General features: G+C 44.7%; 1 protein-coding gene across 1 annotated transcript; it reads left to right on the plus strand.

Moving 5' to 3' along the window:
• Nucleotides 1-9,127: 9,127 nt before the first annotated feature.
• tmem41ab (transmembrane protein 41ab) lies at nt 9,128-21,131 on the plus strand (the record flags this gene model as incomplete). The annotated part of the gene is made up of 5 exons (XM_080740633.1): nt 9,128-9,336; nt 17,059-17,209; nt 18,459-18,620; nt 19,379-19,517; nt 20,896-21,131. The coding sequence occupies 5 exons, from the start codon at nt 9,128-9,130 to the stop codon at nt 21,129-21,131; spliced, it is 897 nt and encodes a 298-aa protein (XP_080596759.1).
• Nucleotides 21,132-21,351: the final 220 nt, after the last annotated feature.

The raw sequence follows: 21,351 nt of genomic DNA on the forward strand, positions 1-21,351 counted from the left end.
TATAAAAAGTTCAGAACAACAATAAAAATCTAGCAACAAATCTTGATCATGTCAAAATTGTATTCATCAGCAATCTATCCGAGTTCTACGGAGGAACAGTTAACTATTGTGCTGTTGCTGTAGCATTATGAACAACTAGGTACCCGCTAGCTCTGGTCCATAGCGTTAGAAGGAGTTAAAGGACCATTTCACCTCTGGGACAACCAGATCTTATTTTATTGTTGTTTGGGACATGATCAACACGAGAGTTATTTTTTGTGTTCAATCTGTGTTTTTAGATATTTTAGTATTTCAGCATGGTACAAAGCATCATATGATGCTTTGTAGCATGCTGTAAAGCATCACTCGGATTGTGTTGATCGTGTCCCAAACAACAATAAAATAAAATCTGGTTGTCCCAGAGGTGAAATGGTCCTTTAAGGAGATCTCCTTCTAACACTATGGGCCAGAGCTAAGTACCCACTAGGTACCATTTTATTATCTGTGGTCAAGGCAGATGGCCACCCAACCTAGAGTCTGGTTCTGCCTGATGTTGCTTCCAGTTCTTCCCTGCCACCGTCGCAAAAATTGCTCACTTAATAATTAAATTAAGTGAGCAATTGTCCATCTAACAGTCCCTCTTCAGTCCCAAACAAAATATTCCAAAACCTATAGGCTGAATTGCACTGGACATTCATTCTTCCTAGATGAGCCCTATTGGTTTTGGTGTTCCCATTGTCTTAACCATTAGACCCAAATTTGTACACGGTGATTATTCAAATCCAATGCACATTCATGCTCAGTGGCAATGTTACATCATTTCTTAGCACCCTCATCAGGGTTCATGAAACGTACTCCAACCTTGCATGTTGTGCCTGCATAAGAACCGCTAATTGCCTAAATTATTGGTTTATTACCATGGAATTTTATGTCTTCTTTAATGATCTCAAAGGATGAACCCTACTGCTTTCTGTGACCGTGGCCTTTACTCTAGCGCCACTCTTTGGCCAAAAGTTCCACATGCACACAAAATCTCAAAAAGGAATGGGAGGATTTCCATGAAACTTGATGAACACAATCATGCTCTCCCAAGGACCATACAGATGTTGGTGACCCCAATGGGTGTGCGCTCTCCATTCCGATCCCGCCACTCCAACATTGGTTGAACTACTTTCCATATTTGGCAAACGTCCCACCACCCCAACTACTCACAGCACATGGTTGGTTCTACAGACTCCAACTTTCGCACACAGATAGCTCAGATCTTTGCCTAAGTTTTTAGCTTTCCCCCCTGCTGTTACTGTACTTGCATGGTGTACAGTTGTACAAAACATATTCTTTTCAAAGTAGAACCGCCGATCCAACCAATATGCCCATAAAAGGGGACAAGGACTGAGAGATACAGATCCATATATACTCCATATATGGGCACACCGTTTTACATCACACTGACATCACTCAAATGTGCAAGTGTGACTATTGATGACATCAGGTATCTCCATATATGGGCATAAAGGTCATTGTATAATGTCAGACATCATAGACCTTTCACATAAATGGAGCAACTTGATAATTGGGGACTAGATATCAGTGTTGACCGCTTTAATGTTGAGTGCGTGGAAAGAACACTGAGGGACCTCATGCACTCACAGCAACCTTGGGGTGGCAAACGTCCTTTACAAATCATCTCATTTCACGTAACAAATAAACAGTGATATAGTATGTGTGAATGGCATTTCAATAGGCAGTCATAGGGTTGGTTTAGAATGGGTTTGGAGAATGAGAGCATGCATGTGATGTTCAACTGTTGAACTGTCCATTATCCAGCATGTAAAAAATAAGCTAATAATAATATAGAAATACTGTTCCTACGAAACAGTGTGGGCGCGCGCGTGTGTGTGTTCATGATAGCAGTTTTACAGTCTTTCAAGCCTATTGTGAGCATTCTACACCAAAACGTCAACAGAACAGTTGCACTTTTATGGTAGCCTGTTTCATGCAAAATACTTTCCTTTTTACATTACGTCAAAGACCACAAATCTACACCGTGAAACCTGTGGATTAAAGGGACAATTTGCTTCCATTTGTAGTGTACACACTCAAGAGTTACAGACCCGTAAGAGTCCATTTGGTTCCATAAACCCCTCACTCGTGAGCCTTTTTCGCCGGACATTTCTCAATTCCAGCCGGACCTTCGTCCACTCCCGCCAAATGTCCGTCCTCTATTTCCTCCGCGTTGCTTTGTCTCACGTTCTCCAAATACTCGTCTATCTTCGACAGGTCCTTGTCGAGGTCGCTCAGCAAGTCTCCGTCCGGCCCGTCCGCCCTCCAGGGTCTCAGGTGCGGTGGTGGGTAAAGGGCGCGGAGGCACCGCAAGGTCTTCTCCTGGAGGCGGTCCAGGGCGCTCTTCTTGTCGGCCACGCTCCTCTGGAGGGCGTCAACCTCGGTCCGCTTCTTCTCCCACCGCCTGTGCAGCCTCAGGAGGCTCTTGTCCATGCGGAGGAACTGCCGCTCGATCACCGCAATGTCCTCGTCCGTTCGCTGGAGCCGCTGCTGGAGCTTGGCGGTGCTCATGGCCTGTAGGGTCATTGTTCTGTCAACGTCCACCTGTGAACCCATTGTTTCGTCCGCCTCAGGTCGCCCCATGGCTTAATAGAAGTGTTAAGCTAATAGGTATCTAACTATGAATCCCTATTCCCAATTCAAAGTCTTGGATATAGACATAATTCTGACACAACTTGGTCTTAATTGCACCATTCTGTTGGATGCATATAGCTATATAGAGTTATGTCGATATACGCCATATTTCTTGGGGCGTGACGTAGCACAGATGTTGAACAAACCGTTGCCCAAATATGGACTTTCGATCTGGGTAGGTCTATAAAAGGGTAGTTGGGATATTTTGAACTGATATTTTGAACTGTGTTTTTATCGAATTGTGTTTACCAACAGTACAAATTTGATTTGTGGTAAGGCCATTGTTCCAGCAATGTGTAGGCCTACATGGCAGGCCCGGCGGCAGGACTCAATGGCTGAGGGGGCCGTCAGTGAGCTTAACCCTTAAGTTCTGTTCAGATTCGTTCTGTTCGGGTCATTTTGATCCGGGGGATATTTGGTTTAAAAATATCCCCCGCAGTTAGGTCTGGTTAATATGGAAACTTAAGCAGAACTTGAAAGTTCTTAGTTCTGTTTCGGACCTGTAGTGGAGAAGGGGCTTTTGGAGGTAGCCTGTTTTTGTCATCTGATGTGACATAAATTGCCCAGTTTGTGTGTGTGTGTGTGTGTGTGTGTGTGTATATATATGTATGTATATATGTGTGTGTGTGTGTGTGTGTGTGTGTGTGTGTGTATGTGTATGTGTGTGTGTGTGTGTGTGTGTGTGTGTGTGTGTGTGTGTGTGTGTATATATATGTATATATATGTGTGTGTGTGTGTGTGTGTGTATATATGTGTGTGTGTGTGTGTGTGTGTGTGTGTGTGTGTGTGTGTGCGCGTGTGCGTGTGTGTGTGTGTGTGTGCACAGAGCAAAGAAAATACAGTAGAATATTCACATCTATATCAAACCAGGTCAACATTTTATCCGGTAGGAATGGAGCAATGTCGTGAATCTCTTTCTCTGTCCCATGCTGCCCTCTGGCTCTGGTGGTGATAACTGTATCACAACAGAAACGGCTACATATTAATATTACCGTCAGGAAGGAACTCAGGATACAAGTGTCGTGCAGTTTGTTTGTGTGAGTTTCTCTATTTATATTACCTCTAAGGTTTCTATTCTACGGTGAAAACATTGCTTAGACTTACGATCTTATCTAGAACTTCAAGTTATCTATGATCCCGGTTTGAACGCCGTCACTAAAACGTCAAGAATTATACTTTTACACTCTGTATACAGCTGCCAAAAAAGTTTCTAAAGCGTGCGGTTGTTGTCGTTGTCGTCGACCACCCATGCGTCCCTGTCTTGTCAGCGTGCCAGCAGCGGTCATGTAGGCTGTACCAAGTAGGCTGCGCGCTGCCACTGAACGTTTACTTTTTCGTTGTCATATTCCATGATCTCCCAGACCCGTCTGTCTGTCTGTGAGCGGAGCGGCAGCAGTGGTGAAAGTTTAGCCGCGGTGCCGTGGGAGTCATCGGGACCCGGGGAGGGACTGAGAGTTCACACCCCGGTGTCCGCCGACCGGACCCGACCAACCACCACTCGGGGGGGACGCAGTTATGCGCTCCATAGCGGGGCTGTTCGCCGTGGTGGCAGCGGCGACGTTCTACCTCTACCTGCTGTCCGCCTTCCTACCGCCGGCACCAGAACAGTATGAACAGTATGTTCACGCGGAGACAGCGGAACCAGCGGGTCAGGAGGAGGACCGACAAGCGGCGGCACCGCAGACCGGCCAGAAGGACCCTGGTCGGGGCGTGAAGGAGTACAGGTCAGTCGGTTAAGGTTGGTTCTCAAACTTGTGTGTGAAGGAGGCAAGGAGCCCCCCCAGAATGATCAGTGGCCTACTGACACGTTTTAAGTAAAAGTATCAATAGGCCTACTGCAATGTAAAAGTCTGGTATTAATGTAGGCCTACTTGAGTAGTTACTTTACACCATTGCAGGTCAGTCAGTGGTTGGTTCTTCTCAAACTTATCTTTTCATGTAAATGACCCTACAGGCAATCAATCAATCAATCAATCAAAGGGCCTCCAGATTAAAGGAGTAGTTCACCCCCAAAATGACTTTTTTTCTATTGATTACTCATGCCATGGAGAGTAGAGTTCAATAATATCTTTTGGTTTTTGTCACATTCCTAAGACAAAAATTTGATTTGAGTAAATTTACCCCCATTGATTCCGGATGGTGACCCGTTTCGAAACGGGTCACCATCCGAAATGAATGGGGGTAAATTTATTGTTATCACATTTATGTCTTAGGAATGTGACAAAAAACTAAAAATATTATTGAACTCTACTCTCCATGGCATGAGTAATCAATAGAAAAAAAGTCATTTTGGGGGTGAACTACTCCTTTAAGCAAAGATTGAGTAAAACATTTTCACTTTAAAAATAGCCTATCAACAGATAGGATTCAGACACTCTGAAACGGTTTGGGAGTGAAAGTGTTCCATTTCATCTAAAAATTGGCTTTTTATCAAATGTAGGATGCAGGTCTAGTCACAATTGTGAACGAGTGAGAAAGAAATATAACAAAGATGATCATGTCGAGGCTGATATTCTATTGTTGTTGTTATTACTATTAATATTACTAGAAGCTGGGCCGCCCTTCGGGCGGCCCAGCGTCTAGTCGGCGACCTGGCCAACTCGGAACAATGTAAATAGGGAATGAATGCCCCGCCCTTTAATGCAAACCCCATTATACCTGTTTTCATAGGACCCGTTTTGACCATCTGTCTGCCTGTGTCCATTTATGCCCATATATGGAGATATCTGTATCTGTCTGTCTGTCGATATCTGTCTATCTGCGTCCATTTTATGCCCATATATGGAGTATCTGTCTGTGCCTCCAACTGTGTTGCAGACACAGTGCCGGTTCCCCCTTTAATGCAAACCTCATTATACCTGTTGTCATAGGACCCGTTTTGAACATCTGTTTGCCTGTGTCCATTTATGCCCATATATGGAGATATCTGTATCTGTCTGTCTGCGTCCATTTTATGCCCATATATGGAGATCTTTGACCATCTGTTTGCCTCTGTCCATGTATGTCCATATATGGAGATATCTGTATCTGTCTGTCTGCAATCCATTTTATGCCCATATATGGGGGCATTCATTTTATGCCCATATATGGAGAACGCGCGTGCCCGTGGGACGAACGGTTCTCGAGATACGCGGATTACATACATACATACACACTCACAGAGATTTTTTGTTGACTCATGTGGCGTACGTGATGTCAGAGCCTTTTATGAAGTGATGTCACAATGAGTCAGAGCTTTCGCCGATTTCCTCCGGAACAGCCTGATGTCAACAATCAACCCCGCATAAGGATATTCCGAACGTTTCGCGCCGGTTCGGGAAAACCGCGCGTCGGGTCGGGTCGAGACCCGGCACTGCACTCCGTGCCGCAGCGGGGAACGCGCGTGCCGAATCTGAAGCCGGTGGGACGAACGGTTCTCGAGATACACGGATTACAGACACACACACAGACAGACAGACAGACAGACAGACAGACAGACAGACAGACAGACAGACAGACACACACGCAGAGACTTCTCGCATATAGATAGATATTAGTGTGGTTGCCTGATAGGGCAACACACTATAGTCCTGGGGAAACTTTATTTATTCTTCTTCTTCTAGATAAGCGTTTTTTTGTGAATGGGTTTTTACCTTCATAGGGAATCAATGGGATAGGGAATCAGTGGGAGTGGGAATCAATAGGGAATCAATTGGTCAAGCTTGATGATTGGTCTGGCTTCACATGACAGTTAGCTTGCTGCAGAATATAGTTACGTCGGCAACCACACTTGCAATTTCCAATTGCATCTTTATTATTACTTGCGCCAGCAGAGCGTGCAAGTGCTGCGTTCGCATGCATTTGTGTCGTTATGTTGGTGTCTGTGTTAAGCCTGTAGCCCAATCAGGGACCAGCATTTCTGGCAACGTCATCATTGAAGGCCAATGAGGGACCAGCAATCCTGGCGATGTGATGTCACTGGCATCACCAGTGAGTGGTGATGCCAGTGGTGAGAGCACCTCATGGCGCACTCTGCTGGCGCACACGTAGGCCATACATGGCCTACTTGTGCACCTCGACAGAATGCAGTTCTGGTTGTTATTACATTCTAGAGATAAATTAAGCCTATGACATCTTAGGGAGACATTTTGTTTGGGCCTACAGTCGTGAATGACTGACTGACACAGAGATCTATTAGTAGGCTATTAGTTTTTATTAGGCCTAGTTATATTAGTGTATTAGTGAATTAATTTTTACCCATTGACTTGAATGGGGAAAATTCAAACGGTAAGACGAAATTCATTTGCAAGTTTGAATCGCGTCACGGCAACCACACCTGCAATATCCAATTGCATCATTCTAGTTGTTAATACAGTACAACTTTAGGGTTATTTGTCTCCCTGCTCTTCTATTGAGACTTCTATTTAGATCGTGTCAAAGGCCATGTCTCACCTAGACACAGGATCTGCATTTTACCCCCTGAGCAAGCAGGCAGGCTCTATTAGCTCAATGGTAAAAATGTCTGCATTTGCGAAATCGGGTTCAAATCTGGGGTTGAAGAGGAAAGTCACACTGTGCTGCTTTAACTTGAAATAAATACATACAATGTATAAAGCACTGTTGAGTAAACATTTGAGTTTAATGTCCTTAGAGCAGGGATACTCAAATAGCTGCACCTCATTACAAAAATGGAGAGGGGCCAGTTGATAGAATGACAACATTAATGTCAATTGGCTCCCTTATATTGTCGTTCTTATCAACTGACACTGTTTTCTGGCAAATTAAACATAGCGGTATTTCACTTGGCACGAGGTGGTAAAAGGAAAGCGAAAGCATCCGTCCATTTTGGGTTAAGGTGCCAGTTCTCTGCATCAACTTTTCAGCGCTTGCTGAGGCTCATCTTTGCTGCTGCTCTGAATGAGTGCACACAGTTTTCCCTTCCTGGATGAATATTCATGTAATATGTAATAGGCAATTTATTATTATTATTTATTTATTTATTGATTGATTGGTGGTCGGCCAGAGTGAGTGTCCTTTTGGGGGGGGGGGGGGGGGGGCATTCAGAATAATGGACACCCCAGTGCAATAGTTTTCTGTGTGTACAGTCTCCTCTCCTCTCCTCTCCTCTCCTCTCCTCTCTCATGGGGGTCATGCCAGGTCACATAAGGTACAGTTTGACATGATCACATTACTCCTTGTAATCTACAGTTGTACTGTGTGTGTGTGTGTGTGTGTGTGTGTGTGTGTGTGTGTGTGTGTGTGTGTGTGTGTGTGTGTGTGTGTGTGTGTGTGTGTGTGTGCGCGCGCGCACACACACACACACACCGGTACTTGCGTGCCTGCGTGCGCTTAAAGGGCATTTTGCAGTGTGCCAGTGCCAGAGAGGCAAGTGTGAGGTTGTTTTGATGATAGAATGTGATGATAGAGTCCAAGAGGTTGAAATATGAATGACGTGACCCTCCCAATGTGTGTGTGTGTGTGTGTGTGTGTGTGTGTGTGTGTGTGTGTGTGTGTGTGTGTGTGTGTGTGTGTGTGTGTGTGTGTGTGCGCGCGCGCGCGCACGAGCGTGAGCGTGTGAATGTCACGAATCAGCAAGTTATGGCATGAACACACCCTAGGTCTAGGATATGATACTTGTGGGCATCCTGATTGCTAACGTGTGTGTGTGTGTGTGTGTGTGTGTGTGTGTGTGTGTGTGTGTGTGTGTGTGTGTGTGTGTGTGTGTGTGTGTGTGTGTGTGTGTGTGTGTGCGCGCGTGTGCGTGTGTGTGTGTGTGTGCACAGAGCAAAGAAAATACAGTAGAATATTCACATCTATATCAAACCAGGTCAACATTTTATCCGGTAGGAATGGAGCAATGTCGTGAATCTCTTTCTCTGTCCCATGCTGCCCTCTGGCTCTGGTGGTGATAACTGTATCACAACAGAAACGGCTACATATTAATATTACCGTCAGGAAGGAACTCAGGATACAAGTGTCGTGCAGTTTGTTTGTGTGAGTTTCTCTATTTATATTACCTCTAAGGTTTCTATTCTACGGTGAAAACATTGCTTAGACTTACGATCTTATCTAGAACTTCAAGTTATCTATGATCCCGGTTTGAACGCCGTCACTAAAACGTCAAGAATTATACTTTTACACTCTGTATACAGCTGCCAAAAAAGTTTCTAAAGCGTGCGGTTGTTGTCGTTGTCGTCGACCACCCATGCGTCCCTGTCTTGTCAGCGTGCCAGCAGCGGTCATGTAGGCTGTACCAAGTAGGCTGCGCGCTGCCACTGAACGTTTACTTTTTCGTTGTCATATTCCATGATCTCCCAGACCCGTCTGTCTGTCTGTGAGCGGAGCGGCAGCAGTGGTGAAAGTTTAGCCGCGGTGCCGTGGGAGTCATCGGGACCCGGGGAGGGACTGAGAGTTCACACCCCGGTGTCCGCCGACCGGACCCGACCAACCACCACTCGGGGGGGACGCAGTTATGCGCTCCATAGCGGGGCTGTTCGCCGTGGTGGCAGCGGCGACGTTCTACCTCTACCTGCTGTCCGCCTTCCTACCGCCGGCACCAGAACAGTATGAACAGTATGTTCACGCGGAGACAGCGGAACCAGCGGGTCAGGAGGAGGACCGACAAGCGGCGGCACCGCAGACCGGCCAGAAGGACCCTGGTCGGGGCGTGAAGGAGTACAGGTCAGTCGGTTAAGGTTGGTTCTCAAACTTGTGTGTGAAGGAGGCAAGGAGCCCCCCCAGAATGATCAGTGGCCTACTGACACGTTTTAAGTAAAAGTATCAATAGGCCTACTGCAATGTAAAAGTCTGGTATTAATGTAGGCCTACTTGAGTAGTTACTTTACACCATTGCAGGTCAGTCAGTGGTTGGTTCTTCTCAAACTTATCTTTTCATGTAAATGACCCTACAGGCAATCAATCAATCAATCAATCAAAGGGCCTCCAGATTAAAGGAGTAGTTCACCCCCAAAATGACTTTTTTTCTATTGATTACTCATGCCATGGAGAGTAGAGTTCAATAATATCTTTTGGTTTTTGTCACATTCCTAAGACAAAAATTTGATTTGAGTAAATTTACCCCCATTGATTCCGGATGGTGACCCGTTTCGAAACGGGTCACCATCCGAAATGAATGGGGGTAAATTTATTGTTATCACATTTATGTCTTAGGAATGTGACAAAAAACTAAAAATATTATTGAACTCTACTCTCCATGGCATGAGTAATCAATAGAAAAAAAGTCATTTTGGGGGTGAACTACTCCTTTAAGCAAAGATTGAGTAAAACATTTTCACTTTAAAAATAGCCTATCAACAGATAGGATTCAGACACTCTGAAACGGTTTGGGAGTGAAAGTGTTCCATTTCATCTAAAAATTGGCTTTTTATCAAATGTAGGATGCAGGTCTAGTCACAATTGTGAACGAGTGAGAAAGAAATATAACAAAGATGATCATGTCGAGGCTGATATTCTATTGTTGTTGTTATTACTATTAATATTACTAGAAGCTGGGCCGCCCTTCGGGCGGCCCAGCGTCTAGTCGGCGACCTGGCCAACTCGGAACAATGTAAATAGGGAATGAATGCCCCGCCCTTTAATGCAAACCCCATTATACCTGTTTTCATAGGACCCGTTTTGACCATCTGTCTGCCTGTGTCCATTTATGCCCATATATGGAGATATCTGTATCTGTCTGTCTGTCGATATCTGTCTATCTGCGTCCATTTTATGCCCATATATGGAGTATCTGTCTGTGCCTCCAACTGTGTTGCAGACACAGTGCCGGTTCCCCCTTTAATGCAAACCTCATTATACCTGTTGTCATAGGACCCGTTTTGAACATCTGTTTGCCTGTGTCCATTTATGCCCATATATGGAGATATCTGTATCTGTCTGTCTGCGTCCATTTTATGCCCATATATGGAGATCTTTGACCATCTGTTTGCCTCTGTCCATTTATGTCCATATATGGAGATATCTGTATCTGTCTGTCTGCAATCCATTTTATGCCCATATATGGGGGCATTCATTTTATGCCCATATATGGAGAACGCGCGTGCCCGTGGGACGAACGGTTCTCGAGATACGCGGATTACATACATACATACACACTCACAGAGATTTTTTGTTGACTCATGTGGCGTACGTGATGTCAGAGCCTTTTATGAAGTGATGTCACAATGAGTCAGAGCTTTCGCCGATTTCCTCCGGAACAGCCTGATGTCAACAATCAACCCCGCATAAGGATATTCCGAACGTTTCGCGCCGGTTCGGGAAAACCGCGCGTCGGGTCGGGTCGAGACCCGGCACTGCACTCCGTGCCGCAGCGGGGAACGCGCGTGCCGAATCTGAAGCCGGTGGGACGAACGGTTCTCGAGATACACGGATTACAGACACACACACAGACAGACAGACAGACAGACAGACAGACAGACAGACAGACAGACAGACAGACACACACGCAGAGACTTCTCGCATATAGATAGATATTAGTGTGGTTGCCTGATAGGGCAACACACTATAGTCCTGGGGAAACTTTATTTATTCTTCTTCTTCTAGATAAGCGTTTTTTTGTGAATGGGTTTTTACCTTCATAGGGAATCAATGGGATAGGGAATCAGTGGGAGTGGGAATCAATAGGGAATCAATTGGTCAAGCTTGATGATTGGTCTGGCTTCACATGACAGTTAGCTTGCTGCAGAATATAGTTACGTCGGCAACCACACTTGCAATTTCCAATTGCATCTTTATTATTACTTGCGCCAGCAGAGCGTGCAAGTGCTGCGTTCGCATGCATTTGTGTCGTTATGTTGGTGTCTGTGTTAAGCCTGTAGCCCAATCAGGGACCAGCATTTCTGGCAACGTCATCATTGAAGGCCAATGAGGGACCAGCAATCCTGGCGATGTGATGTCACTGGCATCACCAGTGAGTGGTGATGCCAGTGGTGAGAGCACCTCATGGCGCACTCTGCTGGCGCACACGTAGGCCATACATGGCCTACTTGTGCACCTCGACAGAATGCAGTTCTGGTTGTTATTACATTCTAGAGATAAATTAAGCCTATGACATCTTAGGGAGACATTTTGTTTGGGCCTACAGTCGTGAATGACTGACTGACACAGAGATCTATTAGTAGGCTATTAGTTTTTATTAGGCCTAGTTATATTAGTGTATTAGTGAATTAATTTTTACCCATTGACTTGAATGGGGAAAATTCAAACGGTAAGACGAAATTCATTTGCAAGTTTGAATCGCGTCACGGCAACCACACCTGCAATATCCAATTGCATCATTCTAGTTGTTAATACAGTACAACTTTAGGGTTATTTGTCTCCCTGCTCTTCTATTGAGACTTCTATTTAGATCGTGTCAAAGGCCATGTCTCACCTAGACACAGGATCTGCATTTTACCCCCTGAGCAAGCAGGCAGGCTCTATTAGCTCAATGGTAAAAATGTCTGCATTTGCGAAATCGGGTTCAAATCTGGGGTTGAAGAGGAAAGTCACACTGTGCTGCTTTAACTTGAAATAAATACATACAATGTATAAAGCACTGTTGAGTAAACATTTGAGTTTAATGTCCTTAGAGCAGGGATACTCAAATAGCTGCACCTCATTACAAAAATGGAGAGGGGCCAGTTGATAGAATGACAACATTAATGTCAATTGGCTCCCTTATATTGTCGTTCTTATCAACTGACACTGTTTTCTGGCAAATTAAACATAGCGGTATTTCACTTGGCACGAGGTGGTAAAAGGAAAGCGAAAGCATCCGTCCATTTTGGGTTAAGGTGCCAGTTCTCTGCATCAACTTTTCAGCGCTTGCTGAGGCTCATCTTTGCTGCTGCTCTGAATGAGTGCACACAGTTTTCCCTTCCTGGATGAATATTCATGTAATATGTAATAGGCAATTTATTATTATTATTTATTTATTTATTGATTGATTGGTGGTCGGCCAGAGTGAGTGTCCTTTTGGGGGGGGGGGGGGGGGGCATTCAGAATAATGGACACCCCAGTGCAATAGTTTTCTGTGTGTACAGTCTCCTCTCCTCTCCTCTCCTCTCCTCTCCTCTCCTCTCCTCTCCTCTCCTCTCCTCTCCTCTCCTCTCCTCTCCTCTCTCATGGGGGTCATGCCAGGTCACATAAGGTACAGTTTGACATGATCACATTACTCCTTGTAATCTACAGTTGTACTGTGTGTGTGTGTGTGTGTGTGTGTGTGTGTGTGTGTGTGTGTGTGTGTGTGTGTGTGTGTGTGTGTGTGTGTGTGTGTGTGTGCGTGCGCGCGCGCACACACACACACACACACCGGTACTTGCGTGCCTGCGTGCGCTTAAAGGGCATTTTGCAGTGTGCCAGTGCCAGAGAGGCAAGTGTGAGGTTGTTTTGATGATAGAATGTGATGATAGAGTCCAAGAGGTTGAAATATGAATGACGTGACCCTCCCAATGTGTGTGTGTGTGTGTGTGTGTGTGTGTGTGTGTGTGTGTGTGTGTGTGTGTGTGTGTGTGTGTGTGTGTGTGTGTGTGTGTGTGTGTGTGTGTGTGTGTGTGTGTGTGTGTGTGTGTGTGTGTGTGCGCGCGCGCACGAGCGTGAGCGTGTGAATGTCACGAATCAGCAAGTTATGGCATGAACACACCCTAGGTCTAGGATATGATACTTGTGGGCATCCTGATTGCTAACGTGTGTGTGTGTGTGTGTGTGTGTGTGTGTGTGTGTGTGTGTGTGTGTGTGTGTGTGTGTGTGTGTGTGTGTGTGTGTGTGTGTGTGTGTGTGTGTGTGTGTGTGTGTGTGTGTGTCTGACCTGCAAGGCACTTGAGGGCACGACAACCTACAGCCCTTGCCTCCACACTTAAGCCCCTTTTCGACTTTTCAGTAAGAAACAAATTGACCATTTTAACTGTGATTATAATACAATATACATTTGTATTACAACTATCCTAATTATAATACACTATAATGGATTATAACTGTGATTATAATACACTATAAAGTATTAATGTATTACTATGATAACTATAATACACTATAATAGATTATAATAGTGGTTATAACACAATAGAATCTATTATCATGGTGGTCTATATCCTGTGGTCTATATCCTGGTGGTCTAAATGAAAAGTCAGTGAGTGATCAGTCATTATGAAGTGTTTGGCCCTGTTTGGCCTATCTCAGACCTACTCTGGAATGGACACTTTTTAGTACCACGTTTAGTACTAAAAAGTACTAAACATACTTTTTACATTACCACTTTCACACCACTCTACCCAGGTCCTGGCACAAGTGGGCGGTGTGGAGTGTTGTTGTGTTGTGCCATGTCAGTGGAAAAGGGGCTTTAGATCAGCACATACACGTCACGTGCACACACACACACACACACACACACACACACACACACACACACACACACACACACACATACATGTGCGTGAGTATGGAATTTCCTTTGCGTTTCAGTAAAATGGTCAGGCCCCCCTCAGCTTGCAGGCGCTTGACAATTTATGCTACCTTCCAGGATTACGTTTAGCAGACCTTGATTTCAGTAGTGGTGGCATGCTGTTACTTTTCTGATATACAGTTCTGGCATATATTTTCATCACACAAGTGTTGGATTGGTGGTCTGATATTACACGTTTACTTGTGTACTTACACGTTTATTCGTGACATAAAATATGCGGAGAATTCCCGTCTTTCGAAATGTACAGTATATCACTGTTGTAAAAGACAAACAGAGTCTTCTGTCCAGTAATATTGTTAACTCTCTTGCCACCGAATGAAAGCTTGTTCTTTTATCCTCTGAGTCTGCGCCATAACGAGCGTTCGTTCTTTTACCTGTCTGAGCACTAGCTGTAAGCAGATGAGGGGTGGCATGGGTGTGTACAGTAGCAGCAGCTCCCGTAATGCTATGTCTCAAATCTGGAGCGCACATAAACAACAATGGTGGTGGCATCACTTTCCTCCATTTCTATGCCTGGATCTAGTTTCTCCATTTCTATGTCTACAACTGGTGCAACCGAAGGACAAACCTCAGCCTTGTTCATTGGAACGGAAGCGCCCGTTCAACTTTGTTGTTGTTTTTTCTTTTTTCTTTTTTCACAACACGATGAGGGATACGCTGGTCTTTTACAAAAAATTGTGGTTGGAGATAATGGATGGATATTCTTTTATAAAATCGCAAAGGTAAGCCACTTTTTTGGCATTAAAAGACATCCTTAGATCCTTATAGAAATATATGAATGGCGGTAAAATAATTAAAGGGGAACTACAGGCAAGCCTATGTGTATACAAACACATCCCCCCTCCCCCTCTCCTCGATGACAGGTATCAAACATGTAGTTGTCTTTGAGGCTTTGATTAGAGATATCACTAATGAGCACTTGACACTTTTATGGCCCAATCAATTACCTCAGTGCACAACCCCTTTGCAGTTCAAAGGGAGCAATAAGAGCTCTGGCCAGCTCCCCCTGACAAAAGCGTCCCTCCATGGGATGAATGTCAACATAAACAGTGGAACATACTGTTTATGTTCTGTCACTTTGACTGGCAGCGTTCCCTCAGTTTTTGCAGACGTCTGGCCTCCAGTTGAACATCGCTCCAATGAACTGCAGCAGTGGATGAGGTATCTAGCTTTTTATATCTATGATTATCACCCTCCCTGCCCGGCTCCCCTCTCACGAACACGGACCCATTGTGTTCGCATAGCATAGACACCAGACAACACCGGTTTCACCATGGTGGATTCAATACCACAACCTTCGTGGTGGTGGGAAGTAAGGCTGGGCAATATATCGAACATTTACCTTCATCGAGGTATCAACATGCGAGGTATACAGTACATACAGACGAAGATGGCTTGAAATGAGGTATATTGGTGTAGACACATATCAGCAGCACCCTGACTCTGTGTGTGTGTGTGTGTGTGTGTGTGTGTGTGTGTGTGTGTGTGTGTGTGTGTGTGTGTGTGTGTGTGTGTGTGTGTGTGTGTGTGTGTGTGTGTGTGTGTGTGTGTGTGTGTGTGGTCCTCACAGGGTTATGTGTAAGCGAAATCAAAGCCCTCCCTGGAATATTTCCCTCCTTACACATTCACACACACACACACACACACACACACACACACACACACACACACACAGACACACACGCTCTGTGTGGGTGTGCGTGCGCTTGTGTGTGGGTGTGGTTATGAGAAAGAATCATTTTACAGGAAGTTGTGTATTGGTACCGTACTTGAAGTCGGGTATGTGTTGTCTTTATTTTTATAGTAGCTAGCTGTGCATGTTGTGTGTATTTTAAGTTGTGTATCTTCCAGGGTGTTTTTCAAGAGCAGGTGTAAAATATTAAGTTGCGGGCGTGTGTCTGCATGTGTGCGTGTGTGTGGGTGTGTGTGTGTGTGTGTCTGTGTGTGTGTGTGTGCGAAGGAGTGCAGAGCCAGTCAAGCAAACTATTTCTGTCCTTCAATCAAGTAGATCGTGTTACCCCCCCCCACACACACACACACACACACACACACACACACGCACACACTCCTCTGTAATCAGTTTCCCCCGCTCCCCCTCAACTCTGCGTTTAGATCAAAACTATTGATAGTTAGGGACCCCTCGAGATCTGTTTGATTGATTGATTGATTGAATATTCTATTAGACAGAAATGTAAACAGCATACAGAGTACAGTCATACACATGGTCTAAAAGGATTTACACAAAAAAGTCCTTGTTTCCATTGAGGTCCTACTGTATATTCAATTCATCACCATAGCATCCAAAATAACACCAAAACACTGTCATCACAAATGTAACACAAGAGTAGAAAAGGCAGGGGGGGGGGGGACTTTCTATGTGTTACATGATATTTACCTCCCCTTTTGGTCTCATGAAAGTTGGTTTTCCAGGCCTGTTTTAAATAAGCCATTTTTAAAAGTCTCTATTTTTTCCAGGTTTCCTGAACTCAATTACCCCTGGTTGATGTCAGTGTTATATTTTTTCTTCCAAGGGGCATTTACGAAAAGATTCCAAAGAGTGTGAGTGTGTGTGTGTGTGTGCGTGCGTGCGTGTGTGCGTGCGTGGCAGTGGCTCAGGGGTAGAGAAGCCGTCAATAGAACACGGACGGTTCCCGAAGGGTTCCCAGTTCGATCCCGGGCTCCCCCAGAGTTAGTGTCGAAGAGTCTGAACAAGACTCTGAACCCCTAGTTGCTCCCGGTGAGCATGTTGGTGCCTTGCTTGGTTTCCTCCACCATCGGTGTATGAATGTGTGTGTGAATGGGTGAATGTAATGCACAATCTCTGTAAAGAGCCTTGGATAAAGGGGCTATATAAATGCACCATTTACCATTTTGTGTGTGTGTGTGTGTGTGTGTGTGTGTGTGTGTGTGTGTGTGTGTGTGTGTGTGTGTGTGTGTGTGTGCAGGCTGCATTTCCCGTCTGACCTGGACGAGCTCAGGGAGCTGGCGGACATGTTGAAGGTTTATAAGACTGAGCACCACGCCTACGTCCTGGTGCTGTTCTGTAGCGCCTACCTGTACAAGCAGAGCTTCGCTATACCTGGATCCTCCTTCCTGGTACACGCACACACGCACACGCGCACACAGTTCAGAAACCCACACCAGTGACGTCATCGATGGAGAATCCAAGCTAATAAAAAAAAGACATGATACTGACCATGATACTGACATTATACTGATATGATATTGACCGTGATACCATGATATATCATGGCATGATACTGACCATGATACTGGCCATGATACTGACCATGATATTGACATGATACAGACATGATACTTATTCTTTTTATATTTATTTATCAGGGACAAAACACATTAATCAACACCTCAGCTTTAACATCAGTGTAAATGGGCCATAGTTAGCCAGAAGCTAATTGTCTTCTGTAGTCCCTGAGCAGACTGTAAATTATACTAACATGATCTTGACCATGATACTGGCCATGATACTGACATGATACTGTCATTATACTGACATGATACTGACCATGATACTAACCATGGACCCCAGGAAGACTAGCTGTCGCTCAGGCATCAGCTAATGGGGATCCATTCAATAAACAATAAACTACTGACATGATATTGACCATGATACTGAAATAGTACAGACATGATACTGACCATGATACTGGCATGATTTTGTCATGATACCAACATGATACTGACCATGATACTGCTATGATACTGACATGATATAGACCATGATACTGACATGATACTGACCATGATACAGAACATGATACTGACATGATACTGACCATGATACTAACCATGATACTGCTGACATGATATTGACCATGATACTGAAATAGTACTGGCATGATACTGGCATGATTTTGTCATGATACCAACATGATACTGATATGATACTGACCATGATACTGGCAGGATATTGACTATGATACTGTCATTATACTAACTATGATACTGACCATGATACTGACCGTGATACTGACATGATATTGACCATGATACTGACATATTGACCATGATACTGACCATGATACTGACCATGATACTGTCATGATACTGACATGATACTGACCATAATACTGACCATGATACTGCCCTGATATTGACCATGATACTGATATGATACTGACCATGATACTGGCAGGATATTGACTATGATACTGACATGATACTGGCATTACCTGACATGATACTGACCGTGATACTGACTTGATACTGACAGGATACTGACTGAATTAAGGTGAGTATTTCTACTCTACAATAAGTAAACAAAGTGAGCATTTCTACTCTACAGCAAGTACCGGTAATTAAAGTCAGTATTTCTACTCTACAGAACATGTTAGCTGGCGCTATCTTCGGCCCGTGGGAAGGCTTGGCGTTGGCCTGTCTCCTAGCAACCACTGGCTCCACCTTCTGCTACCTGCTGTCCGCCACCTTCGGAAAGAAGTACGTCGTTCAGCTGTTCCCCGAAAAGGTGGACATGCTGCAGAGAAAGGTATGTGTGTGTGTGTGTGTGTGTGTGTGTGTGTGTGTGTGTGTGTGTGTGTGTGTGTGTGTGTGTGTGTGTGTGTGTGTGTGTGTGTGTGTGTGTGTGTGTGTGCGTGCTTGCTTGTGTGTGTGTGTGTGTGCATGCGTGCAAAGGTATCAGTGGCGAGTTGAAAGCTTACTCTACTTAGTGGACGCAGTCTGGGCCCCCCACCACACGCCTAAAATACATTTCTAGGGCAAAATGAAAAATAATCTACCGGACAGAGACACTCTTCCTGGTTGAAGACTTTTTACGAAACAGCGCTTCCAACGTTGCAGAGCTGAATAACACCTAAAGAGAGCAATGCTCTGTTAATACGGTCCCCTGACCTGCGCGGCAGTAGTGAGTTGGCCCTGTGATGGCGAGGACAAATAGTAAAAAAATAGAAGAAATGGAGTCTCCATCCGGTGGATTATTTTTCATTTTGCCCTAGAAATGTATTTTAGGGGTGTGGTGGGGGGATCAGACTACGTCCACTAAGTAGAGTAAGCTTTCAACTCGCCACAGATACCTGTTGTTTTGGTGAGTACCAAAACAGTTTTTATTTTTGAACCAAACAAGAGGCTGGGCCGGTTTTGCCCTGGCCGGAGCGGATGTAGAGTAACATAGCGTTAAGGAGATCTCCTCTAACGCTATGGACCAGAGCTATGTTATTGCCACAGTATCGTGTTTTTTTCCCCCTGAAATTATCCCCCTGTCTGGCTCTCTCTCCATCTCTCCGTCAGGTGGAGGAGAATCGCAGCAGTCTGTTCTTTTTCCTGCTCTTTCTGAGATTCTTTCCCATGACTCCTAACTGGTTCCTGAACATCACCTCCCCCATCCTCAACATCCCCCTGCCCATGTTCTTCTTCTCTGTTCTCATAGGTACACGCGCTCTCGCATGCGCAATTTACAATTTAGCCATTTAGCAGTTAATCCTGAGTGATTTACATTAAAGGTGCATGAAACCCAAAATCACCTTTTCTATAAATATATATCATATCAGTGAGTCACTTGTGATAGGGAGAAATGATATGGTTCAATTTGCCCATAGGCTTGTGGATTCAGAACTTTATGCTGTTTCTGTGTACTTCCATTTTTTTTTGTAGAAAATAAATATTAGTCGCTACTCATTACTTATTTGCTCACTCTGTTTGATTTCTGCGAGGTGACGTAGGCATATCTAATTAATATTTGTTTGTTTCATATAGATTTGTATATGTGGGGTGTGGTTTCACTGTACTTTGCATTGCTGACCAGAGAGTAGAGCACACTGTCCGCGGTTACACTGTGTAGTGTGTTTCCTGTTTTTTTTAACACTCTCAGCTGTGATAGAACGCTGCTATGAGGCTGCTGCTGACAGCCGTTTCGGTCCCCAACCGTGGCCTGTTCATCTGACTCAGTGGTGGAAAACGTACTCAAATGTTTTACTTAAGTAAATGTATCAATACTGCAATGTAGAAACACTCTGTTACAAGTAAACTTATGGAAGCGCACATGGAAAACAGACGATTTAAAAGCTCACAACGCGTCACGTCCACGATGCGTTGTGAGCTTGTAGTGCAGGTACACGCATGTGAACGTGTGTGTGCGGGAACTGTCATCACCACACACACACACACACACACTGTGTTTGTTTGAGCGGGGGGAAAGAAGTCATGTTGAACAGTGCTACAAGCGCTCGGATCACTCCGGTTGTCCCAGCGGATTAGACAGCAGGACATGCTGTAAAAGTCTCCACAGAGCACGGGTGGAGAAAGTTAAACCATGGATAAAATCTCTGACAGCTTGTTTGTAAAAGACTACATTTTTACCAGTAAATATGCCATGAAGTTATGGAATCTTTATCATTTTTACACCTGCAACGGCTAGTTTTAAGTTTTGTTTTCGAAATTCGCATTTTCACTGCGGACATCTCTGTGGCTAGTTTCAAAATATAATGATATGCATGCTCAACTCCGCCCCCTCGCCCCACAACAACAGATAACCACGCCTACATTTTAGAGTGCTTTTCATATTCTGAATTCTGATGAAATAAATAAAGAGGAACCTTTAAGCATGGCAAACACAAGGTCATACATCAAATCCATAGAAATGGTAATCTAGGATCACAGGTAAACCTAAAAATCATCAGGACCAAACAATACCGACTATAAGCATCTGGGCAAACAAAAGGTGAATTGATCCCAGTGCATGACGGAGGACAATTTCATGATAAATTGAATTCTCCACGATAACAATTATCGTCCCATCCCTACTACAGGTCTGACTCCGTACAACTTCATCTGCGTCCGCACGGGCTCCATCCTGTCGGAGATCTCCTCGCTGGACGACATCTTCTCGTGGGGGACGCTGGCCCAGCTGCTGGCCATCGCCTGCATGGCGCTGCTCCCCGGAGCGCTGATCCGACGCTACAGCCAAGGCCACCTCAAACTGGACGGACTGGACGCCACCGGGGCCGGCCACAGCGCCGCCACCGAGGACCGCAAGACACGATGATTCAGGGGAGCGAGAGCGTTGTTACGATCATCCAAATAAGCCACGTCCCCATTTCGTCACCTTGCTAAAACAATGGCATGTGTCGCTGTGTTTCAATTTGTCCGAAAACTGAAAAAAAGAAAAAGAAAAAAAATGCAGACTATATCGTCGCTGTCGGGTGAAACCTTGTATGCCCAGAACCGTTCTTTTTGTGTTTATCGTTTAAAAAATATGACACGCT

This window comes from Nannobrachium achirus (assembly GCF_963921795.1).
Source record: "Nannobrachium achirus genome assembly, chromosome: 13".
Classification (NCBI taxonomy): Eukaryota; Metazoa; Chordata; class Actinopteri; order Myctophiformes; family Myctophidae; genus Nannobrachium; species Nannobrachium achirus.